This window comes from Vigna unguiculata, chromosome 7, assembly GCF_037176805.1.
Source record: "Vigna unguiculata cultivar grain cowpea cultivar isolate G323 ecotype 2 chromosome 7, ASM3717680v1, whole genome shotgun sequence".
In the NCBI taxonomy this organism is placed as follows: domain Eukaryota; kingdom Viridiplantae; phylum Streptophyta; class Magnoliopsida; order Fabales; family Fabaceae; genus Vigna; species Vigna unguiculata.
Genome location: NC_140798.1, coordinates 11,440,560 through 11,466,872, shown reverse-complemented (window position 1 = coordinate 11,466,872; position 26,313 = coordinate 11,440,560). Strand labels below are relative to the sequence as shown.

Here is a 26,313-nt window from a genome sequence, read left to right as displayed (position 1 = left end):
AATGTCTTAAGTACAATATTACTAATCCAATAAACCATTGATAGTCTCACACACCTGTTCTAATTTCATCATCCCGTCATATAGGTAAGCTTATATCAGATTTTCCTTTGTTTACCAATCTTTGTTTAGTACTAATATATTACAATCTATCCGCTTTGGCTCATCTCAATTAACCATACTATTATGCGTTTTCTCCTATCACCATAATTGTCTCCACACGAGTTGTACATCACCCCACTGTCGCTCTAGCTGCAACCCTTACTGTACCTGACACGTATGTCCTCTCTACTTCAACTCCTCAAAGTTCATACTCCAACTACCACATATCATCACCAAATTCTCATATCCCATTACCGCACCCAACTTTGTCCTCCTCACGAATCTAATCCTCCCCAAAATCACGACCCTGCAAAACCCCTCCAGTACACCTCACAACCACACAATTTCCCTTCTCTACGCTTGCGCCTGGCGGCTAGACCATTACCACCAGGCGGTGCTTAGGATTCTAGGAAAACTCCAGAACTTCCAGCGCTGTACAACCCACCTTGGACACTCCTCCATACTGTTATATGCCCATGTTCATCTTTCCGATCGTATACATGCTAGCAAGGGTACTAATTCTTAGCTTTGACCATATCTAATACAATTCCAGTGCAAATCAACACCCATTACCCAAAATTTGTTCAAAAAGATCACTTTGCCAACCCTACGGTTCATATTCACTGTTCCATCTAAAAATGCTCCATGATGGCCCAAGTGAAAAGGAGTTTAGCTTCACCTTGAGTAGATGTTGCTAACTCTTCTTGAATTTGCTTGGCCATGCCTCCTTTGATTAGACCCTTGGCTAAGGTTGTGTAATCACTTTTGGATTTTGAGGTAAGGGAGTCTAATTCTTTCCCATTTTCATTGGACTTAACTTTGCACTTCTTATAAGTTGCTAGAGAAATCCCTAAGACAGGATTATAGGGGAAACGAAGATTAGGGGCTCTGGTGAAGAAACCTGTCACCAAGATCAAAAGAGGACATAGAGGAAACCTATCCTTTCAACGGCCAATGTGATGATGACACATTAACAAAAAAGTCAGATGCATTTAATGTGACAGAACACTTCAAAAACCCTCATTTATATAGAACAAAAATGCCATTCATAAACTAAAATCCTAAAAGGTAAGACGACCATCCAAAACATGCTCAAGGGCTCATCTACCTGTATATCGAATTCGAATTCAACTCGACCATTGATGAAATGGTTATTCACCATAATTTCTAAGATGTTCAAGCACAATGACTATATCCCCCTAACTTTATATAAGGAGCTTGACCAGGGAGTACAACACAATGAATCATTTTTCATACTTACATTATAAATAGGTCCATAAACTCTTACTTACTTAAGCATCAAAGATTCTTTTGCAAGTGGATCTTCTTTTGTCAGGATAGACCTACCTTGCAAAGGCTTTCCCAAGATTTCGTCACGTGTCTTGCAAATTCATAATCCAAACCCCGATAAGAACAAAACGTAAGTATTTTTATTTGAACTATGAAGCTCAGACACGTCTCACAAATTGTGTGTCTAATGGCTAATATGTATCGGAGATATCAAAAAAATGTTCTCTAATATAATTTTAACACGGCTCCAATATATGTTAATAAAGATAAATACAATTATTTTTTAAAAAATTATATAGTTGTAAATTTATTACATAAGTTTATTTTATGATTATAAAAAAGAAACAAATATTATATAATCACTATTTTTCGTCTTTTAGATATTAGATATATTTAGACTTTTTGTATTAGATGACAATATATTTAGATTGTTTTATTTGACTAACTTTGTTTATAGATAATTTTGAATATATAAATATTAGTTGTTAAACAAAATAATTTATAATGATATAATATATAGATTCTTTATCTCATCCTACATTTTGGAGATTACTCATATTAAAGTTTTAGTATCCATGTCATGTTAAAGTATTTGTGTTAGTATTCGTGCTATATAGTTTGAAAGAAACCAAAAGGAGAAAATATTACAAAAGTACTTTTATCACTTCTCTCTTCAAATATATGCATACTAATCTTTGAAGCTCTGACATGACGACTAGCCGCACTTCCCCGCTACACCGCTCCAAAAGCCTTTCTGACACAGACACACATTCGACACATTCACGATACAGTGTCCAGCGAATGGGGTTGGACACGATTCTGATCTTAAACATGACAACAATGACACGATCCACTCCTCGAACACACATGTCACACCCAATGTGGTAGGAAAGAAAAGTCATGGATATTCTATAAAGAGCATATCTGATTCTCAAAAGAATCTTACATAAAGAGGATCTAATTTAGGATAAACCAAAAAGACACAAATGAACAAGATTCAAAATTTTGGACCCATGAAAGAAAAAAAAATGGAAGAGAAAGAAGAGGAAAGAAGAAAAGATATAAAAAGAGGAAAAATGCACAAAATCTAAAATATATGAAAACAATCACCTCTGAAAATTATCCAAATACCCCAACTTTATTTGTTGACACCTATCCATTTCACAGGTTTTCTGTAAAAGCACATTTGGATATTACTAAAATAACCCAACTTTATTCGTTGACACATTCCATTTTAGAGGTTTTTTGGTCAATTACTGTGTACAGAAGAAGCTTTTTGTGTACCCTTCATTAATTACTTGTCTATTTGACTATTTGACCCTTCCTGTTCAGCTTCCTTTTCATTTTCCTGCCCAACTTCATTGACACTTTTCTTAAATAAAGGGCTTTTGGTCTTTATGCTATTCTTTGAAGTTTCCCGCTACAAGGCTGATAAAATTTGAATGTGATTGTGCATTTAATGCGTGATTGACGTTGGTCAAGAGAAGATTACCAGTCTTCTTCTACAGGAAGCCAAGCTATTTCCATTCTTCATTCTTCCACCAAAGGGCATTTTAAAGAGCATAAGAAAAGCCTTCCTGTTGAAGGTTAGTTATGCTTCTTCTTCATGAAAGTTTGTATTTTTTGTACTTCTAATGTGTTGAATAGGGTATCGTCATGGGTTAGTAGTATTTGAAAGTTAGAAGGTTAAGTTTTTTTAAGTTTTGTTTGTTCTTCTTGGTGGTGTTCTTTATTTATTTTTTATTTGTGTGTTTGGATTTTTGTCCTCTTGGGTGCTTAAGTTTCATTTTTTTTCTTTATTTTTTGTGCTTATTTTTCCATTATCCTGTTTCAGAAATCGTTTCATCGGTCGCGACACGGGTTTGCTGCGTTTGCATGTTTCAACGAAAAGGAAAACGACGACAATGAGCAGTGGTGGTTCCTTTCGTGAGCGATGATGGTGGAGAGATCGTGGTTCTGTGGCAGCAGTGGTCTGAAGGGGAAGAGAAGAAAACTCTTTCTGATTAAAATAAGGTTTGGGTTGGTTGTTATGAAAACCCTTTATGAAAAACCCTTTATATTTCGTATTTGTGTTTTCTTAGTTTTGGACGTTGGTGTTTGGTGCTTAGTGTTATGTTTTTAACATTTGTATGTGTTCTTTAGTTAAAGGTTTGTGTTGGTCAAAGGTTTGTGCTTTATATATATTTCGCAAGGGATATGGTGTTTAGGTGTTAAAATAGCATGTAAAGATACATTTTACAATTTATTGTTTGATTTGATGAATGTTTTTTTTTTCTGTGTTAAAGTTCTTAACTTTTTAGTTGTTTCTTGGTTCTTTTTCTTTTTATTTTTCTTCCTGTTTGATGGCTTTCATGTACTTGAAGAGTAAAACTTTTTGGGAGATAGTTTTTGAATGTTTCTATTATGTGTTTAGATTATTAAATTTTAAAGTTCTTAACTTTTTTTTTGTTGTTTCTTTGTTATTCTTCTTCTTGTTTGATAGCTTTCATGCACTCGAAGTTTTAGGAAGACAATGGATGTCGTTATCGATTTGATGCCATTGTTATGGACGAGAGTTACGGAGTTCTTGATTCTTGATAAGAATCTGAAAATGGAGGTTTATATATATATATATATATATATATATATATATATATATATATATATATATAGGCTTAAAGATACATTTGGTCCCTATTTTTGTTGATTTTATTCAATTTGGTCCTTATTTTCGTTTTATGTTCAATTAGGTCCTCATTTTCGTCAAATTGTGGTCAATTTGGTCCTTTTCACTAACGGTGTTTAAATAGTTAACGTTTTTGAACAGTACATGCTACGTGTCAGCTTTTGGTTTTTATTATTATTTTTTTTTTTTTAATTTTTTTTAATTTCAAAAAAAAGTGGCCACGTGTCAAGTCATAATTGTGCCACGTGTGAATGCTAGTGCCACGTGTCAGTTTGTAGTTGTATTATTTATTTTTGTTCAATTTAGTCCCGATATTCGTTATTTTTGTTCAATTCAGTCTCTATATTCGTTATTTTTGTTTAATTTAGTCTCAAAATTTGTTAAAATAAAACCATTTAATTTTTTAAATTGACATTATTATAAGTTATTTTTTAAATTTAATTATAAATTATAATATTTAATTATTAATTGAATATAATTCTTAGAATCAATTGTTAAATAGAATATAATTATTTAAATATTATTAAAATATAATTATTAAAATTTTAAAAATATATATTAACATCTGTAAAATTTACATTTAAATTTAAAATATTTAATATTTTTATTGCATTTTAGATATTAAAATCTAAAATATTTTATATGTAAATGTTATTTTTACAAATATTAGTTTATTTTTCTAAAATATTTTGAATATTTAAAATATTTGTATATATCAATTTTAAAAATATTTTAGAATACAAATATTAGAAAAAAAAATAATTATATTCTTATAATATTTTAAATAATTATATTCTATTTAGCAGTTAAATATAAGAATTTATATAATTTATAATTAAATTTAAAAAATAATAAATTCAAATGTCAATTTTAGAAAAGATATTAATATAATTTGTATAAAAGATATTAAATTTAGTGTCAATTTTAAAGGGACAAAAATGATTTATTTGAACAAAAATTGGAAATAAATTGAACAAAAATAACGAATATAGGGACTAAATTGAACAAAAAAAATAATACTACCACAAGCTGACACGTGGCACTAGCATTGACACGTGGCACAATTGTGACTTGACACGTGGACCATTTTTTTGAAATTAAAAAAATTTTAAAAATTTTAAAAATTTAAAAAAAAATTTAAAAAAAATCAAAAAAACCAAGAGCTGACACGTGGCATGTACTGTTCAAAAACGTTAACTATTTAAACACCGTTAGTGAAAATGACCAAATTGACCACAATATGACGAAAATGAGGACCTAATTGAACATAAAACGAAAATAAGGACCAAATTGAATAAAATCAACAAAAATAGGGACCAAATGTATATTTAAGCCATATATATATCATTGTTGTATGCTGATGTTGGATTAGTCTAGAGTTATTTACTGATATCATTGTTGTTTTCAAGGTGGAAGGGAATCTTATGTGGCTAAAACTAATGAATTGTACAAGTTTGTCATAGTTATTGGTTTCAATTTGCTTATATGTGTTTGAATGTACATATTAATTTGGAAGTGTTGCAAGTTGGGTGTGTAATCTGTCATTTCTTATGAAGTTAAAGAAATATGGCTAAATAGTGAGGATACTGGAGCATATGGTAATTTTAATTGTTGGCTAGAATCCTTAAATATCTTTCAATAATTTAAGATATTTGTAGCTTTGATCTTAACGAAGTTTCATATTAATTTCAAATATATTAATTTTAAAATATATTAATTTCAAATATATTAATTTAAGATATATTAATTTAAGATAATATATAAATTGTTCTAGATTTGATAGGTTTCTTTGTCATGATTAGCCACCTCACGAGTTCCATATCGTGCCATTTATATTGTTGTTCGAGGTATTTCTCATAATAGGTTTGCTTCCATTAGAGGGAATAATAAAGGCTAAGTTATTTACGCGTGTGTTCTTACATTGAAGGTTTTCTAATAATCTCATTTAGTATGATAAAATTTATTGTATGAATTTCAATTGATCTGAGTTCTCATTTCCTTTTCAAAACACGATGTGGAGTTGGGTGTATATACAGAGAGAGTGAGGGGTTGGGAAAGGCGAGAAAAGAAGAAAGGGGAGGATTGTGGTTTGGCTATCTCATCATGCCAATTCCAGCGCATGAAAAATTTTAATGTTTAACAATTCTATTTTACTTTTGTTAGTTGGTATATTGGGATTCTACTTCCTTAAAGGTGTTGACCATGGAATATGTACCAATTTTTCATCTTCACTGATGCATGTTTATTAGGTCTCCTTTTTATGACACTGATATTACTAGTACATTTAAGAGTTTTTACCTCGCAGTATATGCCTCAGTTCCTGCACACCCGCTACATATAAACACACGGTGGCATTTTTGTAATTAAAGTCACATTTTATGCCTCGGTTCTTTTATAACCGAGGCAGTAGGGACCTTATGCTTCGGTCCTCTTGCCAACCGAGGCATATAAGAAGCATATGCCTCGGTTTCAAATTAACCGAGGCAATATCGCATTGTAGGGTTAACAAAAACCCCAAATCTTTTCACTGCAGCAGCAACACTTGCGATTTTCTTCTTCTTCGAGCAACCCACACGCAACTTCCACTCTTCCATTGCACGCCAGCCGTTCGTTTCGACTTCACCACCGCTGCAGCGCCGCTACACTGCCGCTACACCGCCACGGGAGGTTGTTTCGGGGCCGCCGTTGCATCTTCTTCTTCGAGCAACCATCACCACTCTTCAAGTGCGCCGTTCGTTCCGCCTGCACCGCCGCTGCACTGCCACTTCACCATTGACGAGATTGTTCCGGCGCCGCTGCATCTTCGTCTTCTCCGAGCATGAAGTTCATCGTCATCAGATCTGGTGTTTTATGGGCTGCTTTACAAGAATCAACTACTGGTTGGGTCTTTTAATTGCTTTTATTTATTGATGGAAGTAAATGAAATTGCCATTATTATGGTTTGTGATATTGATTGATGTTGATAATTTGAGGTCAGATTTAAGAATGAATGTTTATGCCATTTTGTCATTGTTGATGCCATTCCATGTTCTGGGCTTATGTTTGTGTTAAAAATTATGTTATTGGCAGTGATTGAATCACAAAGATGCCATTTTTTCTTTTCATTCCAGCAATAGAATTATTGTTTTACCTCCATAAAAATCCGTGGTATTTTCTCTAAGTTTAATCTTTCAATGCTTCGCAACTGTTTCTTTTTTTCTCAGTGTGATTGAAGCACCCACAGGTAATGAGGAAAGTGAAGACCCGAGTTTTTTTTTTTAATTTCTGGTACACAATTAGGCCTCGGTTGGTGGAAACCGAGGCAATAACTATACAATATGCCTTAGGTTGATAACCGAGGCATAAAGAAGTATCTTTTTACCTCGGCAGTATATGCCTCGGGTGCGAACCCGAAGTTAAAAATTAAAAATAACCGCTGTCGTTTTTCTTCCTTGCACAAGTGTATATGAGAGTTATGTCTGAGAAATTTTTTACAACTGCTCCTAACTCTTATTTTACTCCTGGCACAAGTATTATTACAACTGCTCCTAACTCTTACCCCACAATTTATTATTCAATGCTCCTAACTCTACCTTGGCCTTTATTCTCAGGGCTTTTTAAACATTTGAAGGTGTGCATCTTCCCAATTGGCAAATTATCCAACCATCCCTCTCTCTTCTCTAGGGGTAATTCCTAAAAAAAAAAAATATGAACTTTATAGTTATGTTTAAATTGAGGATTGAGATGTTGTAACTAATTTTTGAGTAAAACTATACTTAAGATTATAGTTATGTTTAAAATTCACTCTTTTATATTTCTCTCATGTAATATAAATAATATAACGATATAAATAAACTTCTACCGATTCTTTGTTCGTTGCTTCTATTTTTTTTTTTAAGATTCAATTATCCAATTCATCAAAATTAAGTAGATTAATTTTATTATTAGAATTTGCAAATAGGACTCTAAAATAATTTGATAAACATGTTTCCCTACGCAAATAGCCTTCCAAAATTCCTTTTCAGAAATGCAAAATCATAATAAGAACCATTTACAGTTTTGCAAGATTTATATCTGGACATTATGCTCTTTACGTTTTTTCTTTTCTTTTCGTACCCTTAGTATTAATGGATTTATTTCACGTATTTTTACATGGTCCATTCATGGTTATTTTATATTTTGTACGTTCTATCATTTTGTATTTTTTTAGAGAGCTTACTTTTTAAATTTTGTAAATATATATTAATTTTTTAAATTTATAAATTATTTTAAAGTTAATTCTATTTGAAATTTAACTACAAGTTAGGGATGACAAATAAACATGTCCCGTGAGTAGGGATGGCAAATAAACCCGTCCCTGTGGGTATTTTCTGAATCCGTCCCCGTTTTGACGGGAAATTTCCGCATTGACTGGGTATGGGTATGGGGAATCCCCGAATTTTTCAGTTGAGTATGGGGATGGGGATGGAGATGTAGATATCCCCACCATAATACTCGTCCCGCCATATCTTCATCCTCGTTTAAATTATTAAAATATTCACAATTAATTAAGTAAATATATATATATACTTTCTATTTTTTATTTCTTTTAATTATTTGGTTTGTCATGAAACTCATTCGCATCTCTAATATATTTTTTTATCTTATCATAACCTTTATGTAATTATGTTAAAATGATGTATGTCAATTAAAAAAATTTTATGTCTAACATTTGAATATTTCTATTATTTTTTAATATTTTTATTTATTGTATATTTTCCTTTCACATGAGAATGTTTAATACTCTCAATTTAAGTGTTTAATAGCATAAACCTTTTATTTACTAGGTAATATAAAAAACAACAATTCTTTACTTATTATTATTAATTTTTGTTTAATTTGAAGAACTTTTTTGTTTTGCTAAAACAATTTTTGTTATTTCTCAACCATTGAGTACATATGTTGATATTTGAAAAGTTTTCTTAGATCTCTAAGATATTTTTCATCTTATCATACCCTTAATCATACATTTGTTTTTCTTTGTACGATTCTTTTTAATAGTCTCCAAATTATTTTTTATTTCTTCTAATTATTTGGTTTGTCATGAAACACATTCGCATCTTTAATATATTTTTTTATATTATCATAACATTTATGTAATTATGTTAAAATGATGTATGTTAATTAAAAAAAATTATGTCTAACATTTGAATATTTCTACTATTTTTTAATATTTTTATTTATTGTATATTTTCCTTTCACATGAGAATGTTTAATACTCTCAATTTAAGTGTTTAATAGCATAAACATTTCATTTACTAGGTAATATAAAAAAATTACTTATTATTATTAATTTTTGCTTACTTTGAAGAACTTTTTTGTTTCGCTAAAACAATTGAAGTAAACAAACATTTAAAATATTTTTTAATTTGAATATTTTTTTTCTTTTATATTTTTTTAAAAATATTTTTAAATTTTATCAACTAGGTTTCACCAATGTTTGCAAATTTAATAAATGTTTTGGTTCTCATTAAATTTTATTTGGTATTCTAATCTATAATGTAAACAATTACAATTTATTTTTTATTTTAAAGTATTTGATATCGAAGAAATAATCATCCTCATAATATTAAATATTTGATAATTTTATGTTTCTTTTACCGTAATTTTTTATTATTTTATAAAAATTAATTAAAATTAATATAAAGTAGTAAGAAAATGGGTACGGGTATGGGTACGAGATTATACTCGTTACCCGATGGGGATGGGGATGAGATAAAAGTTTGATACCCATTGGGTTTGGGTATGGGGATGTGGATGAATTTTTTTGATGGGGATGGGTATGGGATAGCAAAACTCATCCCTTATCCGTGGGTATTGCTTGAACCTGTCTCCATTTTGACGGAGAATTCCGCATTGACTGGGTATGAGTATGGAGAATCTCCGACATTTTCAATTAGTTATGGCAATGGTGATGAGGATGTACATATATGTCCCGTCCTAACCAAAACCAACTAAAATTATAAAAATATATCATTTATACAAACCAATTAAAATCAATCAAGCTCTATATACACGTTAACATTATTATTATTATTATTATTATTATTATTATTATTATTATTATTATTATTATTATTATTATTATTATTATTATTATTATTATTAGTTTAAGTTAAGTATTTTTATAAGTCGCTACTCTGAATTGAGATGAGAATTAAACTTTTAAGTTAAACTTTGTATTTGACAGCTACTTTCTTAATGTCAATTTGTTGATGTACTTATTATGTAGGGACTATATTACACAATATACATACATTCTAATTTAACAACAATGCATACACATTTAATTTTAATATAATATACATCTATTTATTTCTACATGTATTTTTATTTTAAAATTTTAACAAATATCATGTTGTACTTATTTTTTACAGGACCATATTACATAATCTACCTACATTTTATTTTAACAACAACTTTGCATGTACATTTTATTTTAATATAATATATAACTCAAAACTACAATTATCAATTTTAACAATGTAACAATATTATTTTATTATACATTACTAATCAATTAGTGATTTTTATGATTTAAAACAAATAAATTCATATTTGATTATTATTTTTTAATCTTATCATTATTATTAATATTATTATTAGCATAATCTATTATTAATATTAATATAACAATAATTATATTAATTATATAATAATAAATTATAATTATATAAACAAATAATTTATTTAAATATATCAATAATTATTAAAAGAAATTAATCCAAATAAAAAAAACAAAGGCACGGGTCTCATATTAGTTAAACATATAAAAACAACATTTTTCTTATTATATTATTGGCTTAATTAGACTTTTGGTCCCCTACTTTTTCTCCGAGATTCATTTTGGTCCTCTCTTTTTTTCTGGGTTCAATTTAGTCCCCCAATTTGTTAAAACAGTTTAAAATGGTCTCTCCCGTTAGTTTTAGTTAAACGACGTCAGAATAGTGTCATTGTGTCTGTTTGGAACAGGGACGTGGTAAGTCCTGAGTACCTTGTCATCAATGTGGTGTAATGAGGTGGCAATGAAGGTTATTTATGGAGATAGAAGTGTTCATTTGCCCTAATTTCAGTCGTCTTCTTCGTCCTGCTGGAGTTCATCTTCATTTGGCAAGCTTTCTTAATTTTGAGTGATGTCTAGGGGCCATTCTTCTTCATCTTGCTCCTGTAACTCGTGGGGTACGCAAAATCCAAGGTTATCTAATCATGGTGGTGGTGTTTTGTCTCACGGTGGAGCGCCCATTTGCAACTGTGGAGAAGTTGCTGTGTTAATAACAGCTCGAACTACTAAAAATGGTGGGAAGCAATTTTGGGGTTGTCCTAATTACAGGGTTAGATCCATCACCCTTTTTCTGTGATTCGTTGATCAATAATTGTTTGCAACTAACATGAAGGTTGTTTTGTGTTGTGGATGTTGTCAATAACAGAGGGGAAGTGAAGCTTTCATTGGTTGTAATTACTTTAAATGGTGTTCGGAAGATGCTGCTGATGAAAGGGATAACACTATTATAAGGCAAAGAAGGAAGATATTTATTCTGGAGAAAGAACTTAAGGGATCCAGAATGTTTGTTAATGTTTTACTAGGGATAATGGGTTTATTAGTTGTAATGAACATCATTGTGTTGTCACGATTGATGAAAAGTGTGTGATTAAATCTGTATTCGGTGGTGTTGAAATTTGTATTGGGTGTATCAGTTTGTGTATTGGGGGTATCAGTTTGTGTTTTTCGTTTTATTGTCTTGAAATATGTAATTGGAAAGCTCAATTGTTATATGACTTAGTTAATTAATGAAAAATTGGTGTTAAAGAAATTTGTGTTTGGTATCCTACTTACAAGCATTACAAACATTCAATAACGACAATTTTTCAATCATAAGCCAATATTATAGAAACACATCATTGTACTTGTTGTTACAGCACAAAAGACATCAAATAGTGTTTTGGATTTTTGAACTTACAATGTAAAACATGCAAATTAAAAGTGGACAAAACATTCTTGACTTAGAAATCTAAAAGCTGCATAATACATCAAAGCTCCAAAATAAATTGTGCAGCATCAAAAAAAGCATAAGTCATCCTCATGGCTTCCACACACGTCCTCTCCTATGCTGTAGTTTCTGCCTTCTATTGGGTATGGTTGGACGAGGAATTGGAAGGTGGCATGGGTGTGGCTGCTGTGATGACTAAGGTGGCTGTTGTGATGACTGAGTTGGTTGAGTCATAGGTGTTGGTGGTGGCTGCTGTGATGACTGAGTTGGTTGAGTCATAGGTGTTGGTGGTGGTGGCTGAGTTGGTGGTGCTGGTTCAGTTGGTGGTGTTGGCTGACTTCCTGCTGCTGTTGCAGTTGGTGGTGCTGTTTCAGTTGATGGTGTTGGCTGAGTTGATGGTGTTGGCTGAGTTGGTGGTGTTGGTTCAGGTTGTTGGGGACAACTTTTTTGATTATGACCAACTTCTTTGCATATGCTACATTTTTTAGTCATGCCATGTTTTGTAATCTGCTTCCCATTCTTGTTCATCTCCCAAACTTCAAGTCTTCTTTTCTTTTTGGGTCTTCCAGGTAGAATTCGTTTAGGAGGGGGCAATACATCTGGAAATTCTGTTTCAATCCACATTTGCTGCCCGTTACAAGGGTATATGATGGAATTGGGTTGTCTCTTAATGTGTTTTCCAACCTACTACTTAACCACTTAGCATTAAGCATTTTCACATTGAATTCTCTGCTGCACTTGTGCTTGTCATTAATTCTCCTTAACTGCCATATGTGTGTTTCAGCCATATAAGCACAATATGCAAACCAAGAACACTTCCCTTTCCCACCCAAACATATCACTCTACATCTACGTTTATCATTTTTTTGAAGTTTAAGCCTTCTTCCAGATTGCACTCCATATGTCCTTATTGCCTCTATAAATGCCTCTTTATCTGGAAAATATGTTCCAACTTCCCACTGGTATTGGGCCATACTTTTGGGCATTTTAAAGGTCCCAAAGTTTGCCTTACATTGGTTGCGACTGGCCAATGAGTCATCACTGTACATGTCATCTGATTCCCACCCATCATCAGATAACCCCCTATCTCGCATATCAACATGGTCACTGCCATCAAATTCTAAATCGTCATCCTCACTATCTTCTTCCCCATTTCCTTCCCATAAATTGTCCTCATAATGGACACTTACATCAACTAGATCAAAATCAGTTTCATCTTCATTTCTCTCCTCCCGACCTACTGCCTCATGTGCCTCAGCTCCAGTTTCATCACCTTCACCTACTGCATCAGCTCCAGTTTCCTTATCTATAGCTACTCCATCAGCTCCAGCTTCATCACCTTCTGCACGAACTCCAGTTTCCTTATCTACAACTACTCCATCAGCTCCAACTTCATCACCTTCTGCACGAACTCCAGTTTCCTTATCTACAGCTACTCCATCAGCTCCAACTTCATCACCTTCAACTTCTGCATGAATTCCAGTTTCCTTACCTACACCTACTCCATCAGCTCCAGTTTCATCACCTTCAACTACTGCATCAGCTCTAGTTTCCTTACCTACACCTACTACATCACCTCCAGTTTCCTCAAATTCAGTTTGTGGCTCCACCCTAATGTTATGGTGACTATCTGCGTCATCTTCCAATTCATATTCCATATCAAAAACGTTTTTATCCTGTTGCATTTCAGCTTCATGAACAACATTATTATCCTGCACAGGATTAATGTGATCTCCATCGCCACAACCACTGTGACCATCCATCTCAGCCTGGACCTCAACATTTGTAGTTCCTATTTCTGCAACCACCTCTTCCGGGAAGTATTCCAAAACATTGTCCACAACCTCAGCTTCACAAATTGAGTGATTAACATACATATGAACCTGCCCATTCCTTCTAGCAATTCTAACCATTTGCATTACACCCATGTCATCAGTCAAATTTTTCAAGTTGTTCTCCAATACCTCTGACCTACTAACATTATACCACAAATCTTTAATGTTTACATAACCTATTTCCCTAAGTATTCCCATTATTTCAAAATAGCTCCACCTATCTGGGTCACACGCCAACGTGGGCGTTAACCCATTACTATAACTCCACCTAGCTTCATTCCTTTCAAAGTATCCTCCATGGTGGACCACCACCTCAAATCTATCATCACACATCCCAACCTATAAAAATACATATTCCAAGTTACTCGACGCACAACCAATGCCCACATATACAATACATATTACATCCCATGCCCCAAAAAAGTCAAAACGTGACCACAACCCACTAACCACAAACAAACGGGACCACCACAAAGCAACGGGACCACAACCCACACACCATTACAAACACACACAGACAGAATAACACATAGAAAATAATACCAACACCGACAAAGACAATACTATATAAGTAAAACGCGACATTCAATCCATAGAAAAACCAGAAAACTTACCTTCGATTTCGTCCCACTATGAACATAGCGATGAACCTTTGCCGCACCGAAGGAGACCGCGAACCCTAATATATTGATTGATTGATTTTCGCTTCTTCCTCGAACCCTAATTTGTTCAATCGTTATCCCCAAATTCTTCCTCGCACCCAAATTTCTTTCTTCCACGAACCCTAATTTCTTTCTTCCAAGAACCCTAATTTCGCTTCTTCCAATTACCGCTGCTTTTAATTTCTCGTTTTGTATTGTCCACATAATCTGATGTCCCTACTTGACACGTCATGTAAAATTGCCACAGTATCACATCAAATCACTCTGCCGTTAATTTTTTTAACGTTGTTAACACACAGGACTGAATTGAACCTCCTACATAAACTAGGGGACTAAATTGAACCCCGAAAAAATAAGAGGACCAAAATGAACCTCGCATATAAAGTAGAGGACCAAAAGTCTAATTAAGCCTATATTATTTTATTCAACAATTCTGTTATTTTATTCCTATACTATTGTTTTATTTAAATATTTTATTCTTCTCACTTAAGAAGTGCTATTCATATTCTGCTTGTAATTTTTTAGACATGTTTTATTTCTCATCCTAACTCTTAGCCTCCTTATAAAAGGAAGAATGCATAAAACTATTTACTTTTTTGAAAATAAATTTCTTTTTAGACATTGGTATTTATTTCTTTTTATAGAAATTAAAATGAATCAAATTATGAAATCCAAAACAAAAATCTTTTTGGAGATAAAAATTAAGACTTTTAAGAGTGAAAAATATGATCAAATACATAAATGTGTGTGTATATGTATATTTTTTTTATTTAGCATACCAATTAAACAGGATAAGAGCAGAGCTGTTTACAAACACTTTTTTCTTGGGGGTGTACTCATACTGAACATAGGTTACAGAACACAGTAACATTTAACTGTCCTGATAAATGACTCAAATGATGGGGACAAAGAAATTAAATATACATTTTATATCACAAATAAGAATCAATAGTAACAGAGAGATACTGGGGAGGCTCTGAAAGTCATTCTGACAGCTGAATGATCTCTTGTCCATAGTACTTTCATGAACCACCTATGATCCCCTCAGCAGCACAAATTGTGAGTACATACATACATGAGTGGAATACGACAAATACACAAATGTAGTAGGTAAAACAGTTTTCACCCCCAAATCAATACAAAAATGATAAGATGAAGATACACATGATAAATAAACAAATAAATAAATAAAGGGACAATTGAAATGAACTTTTGTCTTATTCTTGCCATCATATTTCAACTGATTGTTTTTGCATCCTTTTTCCTGTGGCTATGTAATCAACCAGACACACCATTTCCCACAGTGATTTCAGCATTGAAGCTGCTTTCAACCTTTGGTGGACCTGAATGCCTTCTTGGTCTAGCAGGTGAAGCAGGGAAACTGAGACGCTTCTTTGCAGTCCCAGCAGGGGACCCTGACCCTTTATCTGGGGTCACATTTTCTGCAGCTAGTGGACTTTGCATTCTGGACTTGGCTTTGGCAGATTTAGTTGGCACCATGTAACTTGGGATTGCTGGGGAGCTTGCAAGGCTTTCATCATCTCCTACAGTTGATCCACCAATGGAGTGCCTCCTTGGCCGCTCTGACTGCACACTCAACACACTTTTAGTGTCATCATCTATGGCCAACATGTCCTTTGGACTCACTTTCTTCACCTTCTTAGCAGCTGCTGGAGGAGCTGACTTGGGAGGATTTGAATGCGATTGCTGGGATTGTGACTCAAAGTTAGGTGAGCCTGGATTTTGGCTCGCTGTTGGAGAATGCTTCTCAGAATTCAGCTGAAATTTAGCAAATGATTTGCTGATTTCAGCACTGGTAATGCCACGCCCAGAACTTCTAATAGATTTATTGTCATTCTTTTCTTTCTCCCCCAAGCTATGGCTCTCCCCGGGCCGGGCTGCCGTCCATCGTTCCAACCAACTCCAACCCCAGGTTGGATTGGTTGGATCCATGAACATTGGGTTTATGGATCTTGATGAACTCTTCCAGTTTTGCTGTAAAGAATGAAGTAGCATTTGTTTAAGAGTAGTATTATTTTGACACCCAACAAACTTTTACACACTTTTCATCCACTATTTTATTTTTCAATCTCTAGAAGTTAACTTTTTCAATGACCAAAATACTCCTAAAAGTGGGTTGTGGAGTGGCGCATCCAGTTTCAAAAAAACATTTTCCTTTGTTAAAAGTCAAACCCGGGAGTTAAATGTATTCAAAACCTCATGGAAATCACACCAGTAGCCATATTCTTATTATAGTCCATTATATATTATGTATTATTTTCTGACATAACAAAATAGTTTGGACAAATTTCCCAGTATGCATAAGCTAAATTTTAATTTTATGGAAGAAGTTTAAAGCATTTTACCTTTCTTATTTTCTTCTCTTTTGAGTGTTAATTGAAAAATTTATCCAAACAAGAGTAAAGTCAATTGTTCTCTGAATTCACCAAAAAATTTGCTTCATATATCCTTTCTCATTTCAGTTTCACTATCCTAACAAATGTAAATTCACAGGAGAAATAGAAAACCTGGTGAGAGAATGAATAAGCCATTGCTCTTTCTCTTCTCATAGCAGCTTCATACTTGCTCAGTAACTTGGCTTCAACCTGTTCTTTCGATTGTACACTGTCATCCCATTCCTCACCAAGCTATTATAGGAATTTGAAAAAAGTTAAAATCATTCAAAATCCATCTAAAAGTCAAGTAAATATTATCTTTATGTCAACAGGATCAAAAACAGAAAATAAGTCAAGGGAAATGAAACACAGACCTTCATGCTCTCTAGCTCTTTTGCATGTTTCTGTAAGAGCTGTTTCTGCAGAGCTTGATTCTCCTCCAACATCCTGAGCCTCCTAGAACGAATCTGAGTTTGCAAATGTGCAAAAGTCTGCATGGAACGGAGGGTACTAATGGCTTGTCGTTTCACCACTGGCCCTTCCATGAGGGATCTCAACCTCACCAGTCCCCTCAGAGCCCGCAGTGCCCTTCGTGCCTAAATGATTATAGAGAAATAACTCAGCTTGCAGGCCGTTTATCATGAATCAAGAAGCTTTCTTTTGCAGCAATTATTGATTACTTATGACCTCTTAACTTAGTGTTTGGTACTTAAAAACACATAGTTAACCCATTTGGTCCTTAAACGATATAGCAATTTTGATTTTTATCTTTATTTCAAACTTTGATCCTGTTAGGTCCTATACTTAAGAAATGCAATTGTCATTTGTTAACACCATTGGACGAAGAGAACTACATCCATGTATTTCTTAAGTATGGAAACCTAATAGGATCAAAGTTGAAGATAGGGACAAAAACCAAAATTGCGTGACCAAAAACAAGGTTAACCCTTTAATAAATATATACGTTTTGGCACTGATTCGTATTTTAAGAGTTCGAACTGACCAACTGTTAGTATACAGTGAACAAGAAAGTGTTATATCATTATTGTAACTGAGGTTTTCTCACTAGTAGTTGTAAGCAAAAGTACAAACATTCAACAGATAATGGAAAGAGGGAAGCTGAATGGAATAAGTTACATCGGTTTAAATGAAAAATAGCAAAATATACCAAGTATCCCCGAAAAGCTTTCTGAATCCTTATTGCTGCCACTCCCTCTGTTGGTTTACTGTGTAACTGAACAATTGTAGTGGCTTGGACCTCCACAGGTTCTGTCTGAACAGCAGGAACAGGTTCTGTATGAACAGCAGGAACCGGTTCCTCCACAACCACTGCAGTTGCAACTTTGACGCGATCATGACTTGTTTCAATCTCAGAGTGAGGTAAAATAACCTCAGGTGGAGGAAGAGGAGGTGCTGCTTTATCCGTTTCAGATTGAGATGCTGAAGTCTGCAACTTTTGTTTTCCAAACCATTTCTTCTTTGGTCTGCTTGTTTTCTGCAAAAGCAGTTGCTAACACTATAAGGAAAATGTTGGATACCTGAGAAATGTTAACTATAAATTTCATCTGAACCTGATCGTTCCTCTCCTTTGATTCAGGGCTTAGAGCTTTCTTCACAGTAGAAAACCAACTTCCCTTCCTCCCCATTCTCTTCGCATTCCTCGCTTAGACCCTTAACACAGGAAATATGTAAATTTCATGATATCATCTCTCACAAGCCAAAATAATTCAAGAATTCAGCTTGCCTTTGAATAGGAAATCCAATATCACCAACTTATATCAGTAAATGCTGCTAGAGCTATGAAATTTGATGCTGAAAAATTAATTACGTAAGCCTTTTAGCTTTTGAAAACAAGAAGAAAAGGTATGAAAAGGAAACCAGAAACCAGCTTCTGGCTTCTGGTAGAGAAATTCATCATCAAGACTGAACTATTGAGCAATTCAAATACTTATCCCTAAAGGAATCCAAATGGCATGTGAAAAATACAGAGAGTTATTTGAAATCCTCATTCGCTGAATCATACTGAATCCAACAGTATGAAGAACCGGATTATCTTCCTTTTTGCATTTCACTGCAAAGAACCACATAGAATGCAGATTTATCTAATAAAATCAGCATTTCCAGTGAAATTATGCAACACCCTTGTGCTGAAACTACCAGAATTTTCACCAATTCAAAACAAGGAAAGAAATCGAAGAACTTTAAACATTAAACGGGTCCAAAAACATGTCGAGGAAATGGGAAAGTGCAAAAATAGCAATTTTAAATGAATTTGAAAAAAAGGGGGTCAAAATTTAGATGGAAAATGATGGTACCTGAAGTGAAACCAAAGAGACAGATCTGAATGAAAGAGCTTGCAAGTTGTTCTGGGCCTATGTGTCTCTGAACAAAAAGTAACAAAAAGATGAAAGAACTTGGAGATTACGCTTGCACTATCTCCCCTGTAAAGCAGGGAAATGCAATCAGATCTTGGGAAGGGACAAAGGGTTTCAATGATACGAGAGCATGAGAGAGAGAACAGCTGGTTCAGCAAATACTGTGACCCCACTACTTGTTTTAGGGAAAGTGGGACCCACTTAGTTATCATGGTTCAGGAAAAACCTTGTGTCCAAGGTCCCGTTTTTGCTGGTTTAGTTACCTTGTTAACCGTGTGTCCCATGATGAATGATGACCCTTTCCATGGATGCTGATGTTGGTCCCACTCATGGCAGTGATTGCCCATTACCACTGCCACTGGCATTCATGTTCTACATTTTTTTTCATCTCTCTCTCTCCTTGCTGTTTTTTTTTTTTGTCTTCAACACTTCCTCAATAAATTATCATTTAACTGCTTTCCTTGTCTTAACTGTTGCCTGCATAGATTTTTCATTACTCTGTAAGTTATTAATGTCAATAGTTATTCATACAATAATGAACCATTAATATTAGATAAAAATCCTCAATTGGATCGACCGTATTTATAAAAAAAAAAAAGTGTTTGGATAAATTACTATGAGAAGTTACTTACTTTACCGTACTAAGTTTTTATATTTGTGTATATATGTAAAAAAAAAGGAAAATTTAAGAAATTAATTTGCATTGAATTATTTTTTTGAAGGCTAATGGTATAGAAGACAAAGATAGATTTTGTGAATTATTATCATTATATGGCACCTTGATATTTATATTGTTTTTTTCGAAAATAATACCTTATGTACTAGATAAAAGCTAGATTCTTTTCTTCCGTTCTTTCTTTCCTTGTATACTTTTGCATTTTCGTGTTTTTTCTCTTGCTGACGTGAGAAAGTAATTTTGAGGAACTTTGCTTTTGCTTATCAATATAGAAAGTACCTATTAGTGGTAAGTTGCCAACACCCTATTATGCAAACGTGTAACTCATAAACTACTCAATAAGATACATTAGCAACGATTAATGAACCACGTTTGGGATCGGATAATTACATCTTCACACGTTAACACCTTGATATAGCACAAACAATTTAAGGTATGAATTATCATAATGGTATCCATGTAGCGTTTTGTTGTTTGGAAGAAAATAATTTAAGCTTGTTAGAAGAAAATGACTCAACAATTTTGTCGGTGATCATAATATTCTATTCTTGATTCGTTTATTTTGTTGGTGATGTTTAAGAAGCCAAATTACCAAATACTACACAGAAGTGGACAAGAAAAGGACGAAATTACCCTATGATTATTTATGAAAACCGTCGGCGAAGGGGTATCGTTGACCTGGTGTTTTAAAGCATTAATCGAACGTTGTTGCCTTCAACATTTGACACTTGTCATCTGATTAAATTCTTTTGTCAATTTAGTTTCACAAATGTGTCATTTTAGATATTATAAAATTTTAATTATAGAATTAGTCTTTTAGTGTTTTAAAATTAAGTAACTTTCATCCGTTAATAATATGTCATCAAATTGCTGGCAAGAAATACTACATGTGTGTATGTAACTTATTACTCATTTATGCTATTACTAGTTTGTGTGGCAACTAATGGGAGGAAGAAAATAATGTAAATAAATTCAGGAGGCATCGTAACAATTTAAGAAAAGTTTCAAAAACATGTTTTAAGAAAATGGTGTTGGTACATATTCGATCCAAATCTCAAGATCCAAAATCAATTTATACGAAGTCCTCAATTCTTCCAAAAAAAAGCATATCCTAAGATATTAGGCAGATTTTTAAGTTTATACTCACTTACAACTGCCTTTTATATGTTAATATTTTATTGACATGTTGGGTTCAATAACCTATTTCCTATATGTATCACACGACAATAATAAGTATTCACTCCTTAGCCTCATTTGTTATTATATGGGTTAAATATGCTTTTGTCCTTTAAGTTTGTGTGAAATTTGGAATTAGTCCCTTTTCGAAATTTTAGACCAATTTAGTTATTCATCTTTAGAAATGTGTGGATTTACTCATTTTAACCAAATTTTGTTAAGTTTATATGATGTTTCAAGTGCATTCCATGTTAGTATTTGAAATGTTTACACCTTTTGACACATTTTCTCTTTAATATTAGCTCAAATATTATTGTAAATCGCGTTTGAAATGTCACATAAACTTGATAAATTTTGGTTAAAAGAACTAAATTCACGTATTTTTAAAAATGAAGAACTAAATTGGTTTAGAGTTTCGAAGATGAACTAATTACAAATTTCACTGAAATTTGAGAGACCAAAAACATATTTAACTGTTATTATATTAATATATACTTTCTTACTAACTTAAGTATTAATTTTATATAGTCAGATCATCTCTCTAGTCTCTCTAGGAGTTTGATATAGAACAATGTCGTCCTGAAGATTCCTTGACGATTTCAGATAAAAACAATTGGCAACTATGAGGCTTTGGTAAAACATTCACCATACCACTAAACATATGATATTAATAAAAAGTCAAGCTCAATCATCCACATCCTCCACACTAGAGATGGATCCCAATGTCATCAATATCATCAAGAGTCGTATGGAGACTATTGTCCAATAGAATGAACAACTTTGAACTCAACACCACGAGGACGTGGAGTTGTTTCGGGGTGTCAAACCAGAAGCTCAACAATCTCGAGGAAGAATAAACTTTTCAAAGAACATTCTCAAGAAGACACTCCTCGAATCCAATGAGTAATAAAGCCTCATAATAACGATACTTGACAGACTCAACCTTTAAACAGGAAAAATGCCTACCATACAACTCAAGAGAAATGGGAGTCTCCCTCTCCCAAACATTAGTAAAGCACATGGAATCTAGATGACAGCCCAACATCAAGAAACCTCACCCAGAAGGCAAGAAAGAAGGACAACGAAAGTTTACCCTAACATCAAATTTAAATACCCACTAAGTCTTGCAAATGAAGCACGAGATTAGATTAAGAACAATCTAGTCATAGGCAATACAATCAATGAGAACTCCAGGGATCACACCCAGATTAGGCCTTTGGCACCTTAAGAGTCTCGAGTATATGATCAATCGTATCATTTTGAGCTATATCCCAACCACAATTAGACAAAGCCATGCAAGCATACTTTGAGGGCCTAAAAAAACATGAAGGGATGACGAATGTCAAAGCTTATATGAAAGCATATTTGACACAGGCCAAGATTCATACCCACGAATTAAGGTCCATTTTTGGCTCTTTCCTACCACACTCAATGGATAGGTCGTGGAGTGGTACTACGCCCTCTGACTTAACTCTATCAATTCGTTCAACACTCTCTATGTCATATTTACAAAACGGTTCGCCAACCACAAACTAGTGGTAGCATCATCAGTCTTCCTTAAACACATTGATTTATCTAAACATAGCCAAAATGTTAAACAAAAAAATCAAGGATGTCGAACCAAACAAAGGAAACAAAATGAGGAGGATTGCGGAAATCTTGCAAGGAGCATTTTGATGAGGCAGTCAGCAGTCAATGTACAATTTGTGTCATAATTGAAGAGGCAAGACATGCATTACGAGGAGAGAGATAAAAATACCAATTTAGAAACATGGGGAGACAGAGCTCTGATTTCTTCAATGTAAGCAAGTTAGTGTGTCTATGAAAAGAACATTGGCCCTAACATCAACAAATGCGCTACACATGATGAGTGTTTCATCAAAGGACACAACTTGTTGAGAATTGTTGCATGCTACAATCACAATATTGGAGTCGCTCTCTGGTCAAGCATCCACGACAACTCCAATTGTCATCACTGCCTCTTCCCTGGGCCACACATTCTTGTTGTGCATGTGCTCACACACTTTTGGCACAACCTCTCCAATTCGATTTGGGAAATGAGCTTTGCCCCAAAATCAATACAAAAACACATATCAGTGATTTAAATTAGGGTTTATTAGAAGTTAACACTTCAAAATAAAACCAAATTTGAAGAGGAAAATAAATGGAAGAGAAAATGAACTCACAAAAAAGGAAAAAAAAATACTTAGGAAAAGGGAGAAGATGGCTTACAAGAATGGCTTCCATGAGGAGAGAAAATGGCTTCCAAGAAAAAGAGAAGATATGTACTTTGTAGTGGAAGTGAAGATGGCTTAAAGAAAAAAATGGAATCAACACTAAATAAAAAACATGAGCGAAGGAGTTGAGCTACGTGAAAAATACCACTTCCTATAAAAATGACAATAGTCTAAAATATATGCTCCAATATCCCATCGATTTAAAATCGACTACAAATATTATAGAACTTTTTAATTTTTTTAATATAGTATCATCTTAGTAAAACCGTCATCACACTAAATATTATTTCTCTTATAGTGATTAAGCTAAATTTTTCTTGTATATTGAAGAAATTATTGTTTCACAATACATCAAGAAAGAAAGATGTGATTTATTCACTTTAATTGAGAAAGATGTCGAAGAAGATACAAAAAGTTTAAACTGTTTAGTAAATATATTATTTTCTTATTTACTACAAATAAGTTTTCAACAAACATAATATGAACACCTTGTTTTATTTAAAGTACTGAATAGTCCTTTCATGTAATATATCGTGCAGTAATCACACAATTTAGCAAATTATACATAATCCTTTACAAACCCTAACTATAGTGGTCGTATGATCTTGTGGAACCAAACACCACCATTTAGATTTTCATCTTGGTAACCAAATGGTTGGATTGGCCCAAACCAAGATTACCTAATTAAGTAAGCAAATTATATTAATTAAGACAATAAACATGATTAGGAGAGGTTGAGTCGTTATTAGGATGGCCCTAATCAAAGCCATTAAAGATATTATAAATAGAGGTCAAATGTATGATTGTTGGTACATTTAATACGCATTTAAGACTTCCTTAACTCACTTCATCATTTGATACTAAATTAACTTGAGCTCGGAGTATCTTTAGTAGGTACCATCGACCGGTTTGGACGAACATAATGCCTTAGCTAGGAGAAGAATATTATGAGGTGAAGGCAAACAAATTGTGTAGGAGAACATTCGTCCCTATTACCTGAAACAACTACATTATAAATTTATATTTTTGTATAGATAATTTTGTTCCTAATCACTTTCTTCCATTGCATAATTTTCTTAAAGTTTCAAGGAGTTCTCTTTATTTTATGATTTTTTTATGCCCTTTTTAGATGATATCAAAATTTGTTGTTGAAATATACTCAAAAGTACTTTATATGAAAGATGCTCAAATGGGTTTGAGGAGCCCTCTTTATATAGCAATTGTTAGCGCCTCTTGACATGCCATCGCTTTGATCCCAACCATTAGATCTCCCTATAACAGTCAAAGGTCACAACTCTTACACTTCCCCATGTCACATCGACCTCTAACACCTTAATGATTATCCATTAAGCTTTTTGCATCGCTTCACTTCTCGAGGCTGGGGGCTACTGTACATGTAGAATGACATGACCAAAAAAATATAAATTTTCTTTCAATTTATATCATATTGGCAACATTGGCACTGACATCATTTCAACATCCTAAAGACTCTCATTGGTATTATCTCAAGTTTGGTGGCTAGTGTATTATGCAAGCCCGAGATCATCTCGGCTACCTGGCCTAATATGATCTAGGCTACCTAACCTGAGGTTAATCAAGGTAATCATTCATGTGGGTCAGGTCCAACTAGGTAAAAATCCATAAACACAATATAAATAAAATAATTCACTAGGCAAATTTATTACATTCATTATTATAACATTTATTGTTCATTGATACACACCGCTTAACTTTAACGTGAGTGTTATAATGTCTTTTGCAGATACACCTCCTCAGTTTGGAGCAGACACCTGAATCTTGGATATTTCAACGTTTGCAAAATACAAAATATTATATATATATATATATATATATATATATATATATATATATATATATATATATATATATATATATATATTCATTAATAAAATATATGAGTATTACATTAATAATTATTTTAAATAATTATTTTAAAGATCAAGCAAGATCTATAAAGTATTCATAAAAATATTTAACACCAAAGTTGATCATAAAATTTGGATTTTTTTAATACTTTAATACATTTAGATTGATATATTTTTTACAGATTGTTTGCATAAATAAATAAAAAAATCCGTAAAAAATGTATTAATTTTAGTTGAAGTGACATTTTTACTATCCAAATTTACTTAAAAAAGTATTATTATATTGAAAACATTTATCATGTTAACTACTGTTTACTTTTGATAATTAAAATTAACAATAATCGTTAAGACGAAATATAAATTTTAAATATAGATCGATTACAATAGTATATCTGAGTTATGTCAAAAGAGAGAGAAACAATTATTTGACAATTTAAATAATAAAAAAATAAGCCATGCATCATAAAGAAGTGCTGGAAAGAGTAAAAAACAACCGCATACAATAAATTTAATGGTCGGGGAATATGCTTCCATATTTTATTTGTTGGTTTTACTTAGGACAATTCTTGGTTGTTAGCAAGCCAAAAAAAAACTTAAGTCTTTGATAATGGGTGCCAGATCAGATCAGGGGAAACAAGATAAAAGAAAATTGTTTATTTTTGTTAGGTCAACAACTTAAATTATGAAATGTTTACATGTATTGAAAAAACCCATATACATCCATAACATTTGGATTTTTCTCCCTAATTAATCGGACTATTACACCGATTATAACATTTAAACTACTCAAATAAGGATATAAATATGACTAAGACCCTATCTTAATGAATTCCAACCATTCTCAAAGACCATAAATATGATTAACACCTTATCTTAATCAAATCCAATAAATTTAAATATATATATATATATATATATATATATACGGTCTCTTACTTTTTTTTGTTTTATTATTTTTAAAATCAGGTAGTATGTATTTCTTTAAGATAATAACTAACTTTATGCAGAAT

General features: G+C 32.9%; 1 protein-coding gene across 2 annotated transcripts; it reads right to left on the bottom strand.

The window, feature by feature from the left end:
- Positions 1-15,457: 15,457 nt before the first annotated feature.
- Positions 15,458-19,553, bottom strand: IQD2 (IQ-domain 2). 2 transcript variants are annotated; one of them, XM_028080868.2, is made up of 6 exons: positions 19,269-19,553; positions 18,525-18,624; positions 18,122-18,448; positions 17,328-17,549; positions 17,086-17,205; positions 15,458-16,552 (listed from the first exon to the last, which is right to left on the bottom strand). In XM_028080868.2, exons 2-6 carry the CDS (start codon positions 18,597-18,599, stop codon positions 15,836-15,838), a joined length of 1,461 nt encoding a protein of 486 aa, XP_027936669.1. In that variant the 5' UTR covers positions 18,600-18,624; positions 19,269-19,553; the 3' UTR covers positions 15,458-15,835. The 2 variants fall into 2 exon arrangements, with proteins under 2 accessions (XP_027936669.1, XP_027936670.1); XM_028080869.2 differs by lacking the exon at positions 19,269-19,553 and adding an exon at positions 18,698-18,722.
- Positions 19,554-26,313: the final 6,760 nt, after the last annotated feature.

Excerpts from the sequence above, each read along its gene's own strand:
- IQD2 (XM_028080868.2), bottom strand. The coding sequence starts at position 18,599 with ATGGGGAGGAAGGGAAGTTGGTTTTCTACTGTGAAGAAAGCTCTAAGC. Across the intron at positions 17,206-17,327 it reads AAGAGCTAGAGAGCATGAAG|CTTGGTGAGGAATGGGATGA; the intron begins GTCTGTGTTTCA and ends TTCCTATAATAG. Across the intron at positions 16,553-17,085 it reads CTTATTCATTCTCTCACCAG|CAAAACTGGAAGAGTTCATC; the intron begins GTTTTCTATTTC and ends CATTCTTTACAG.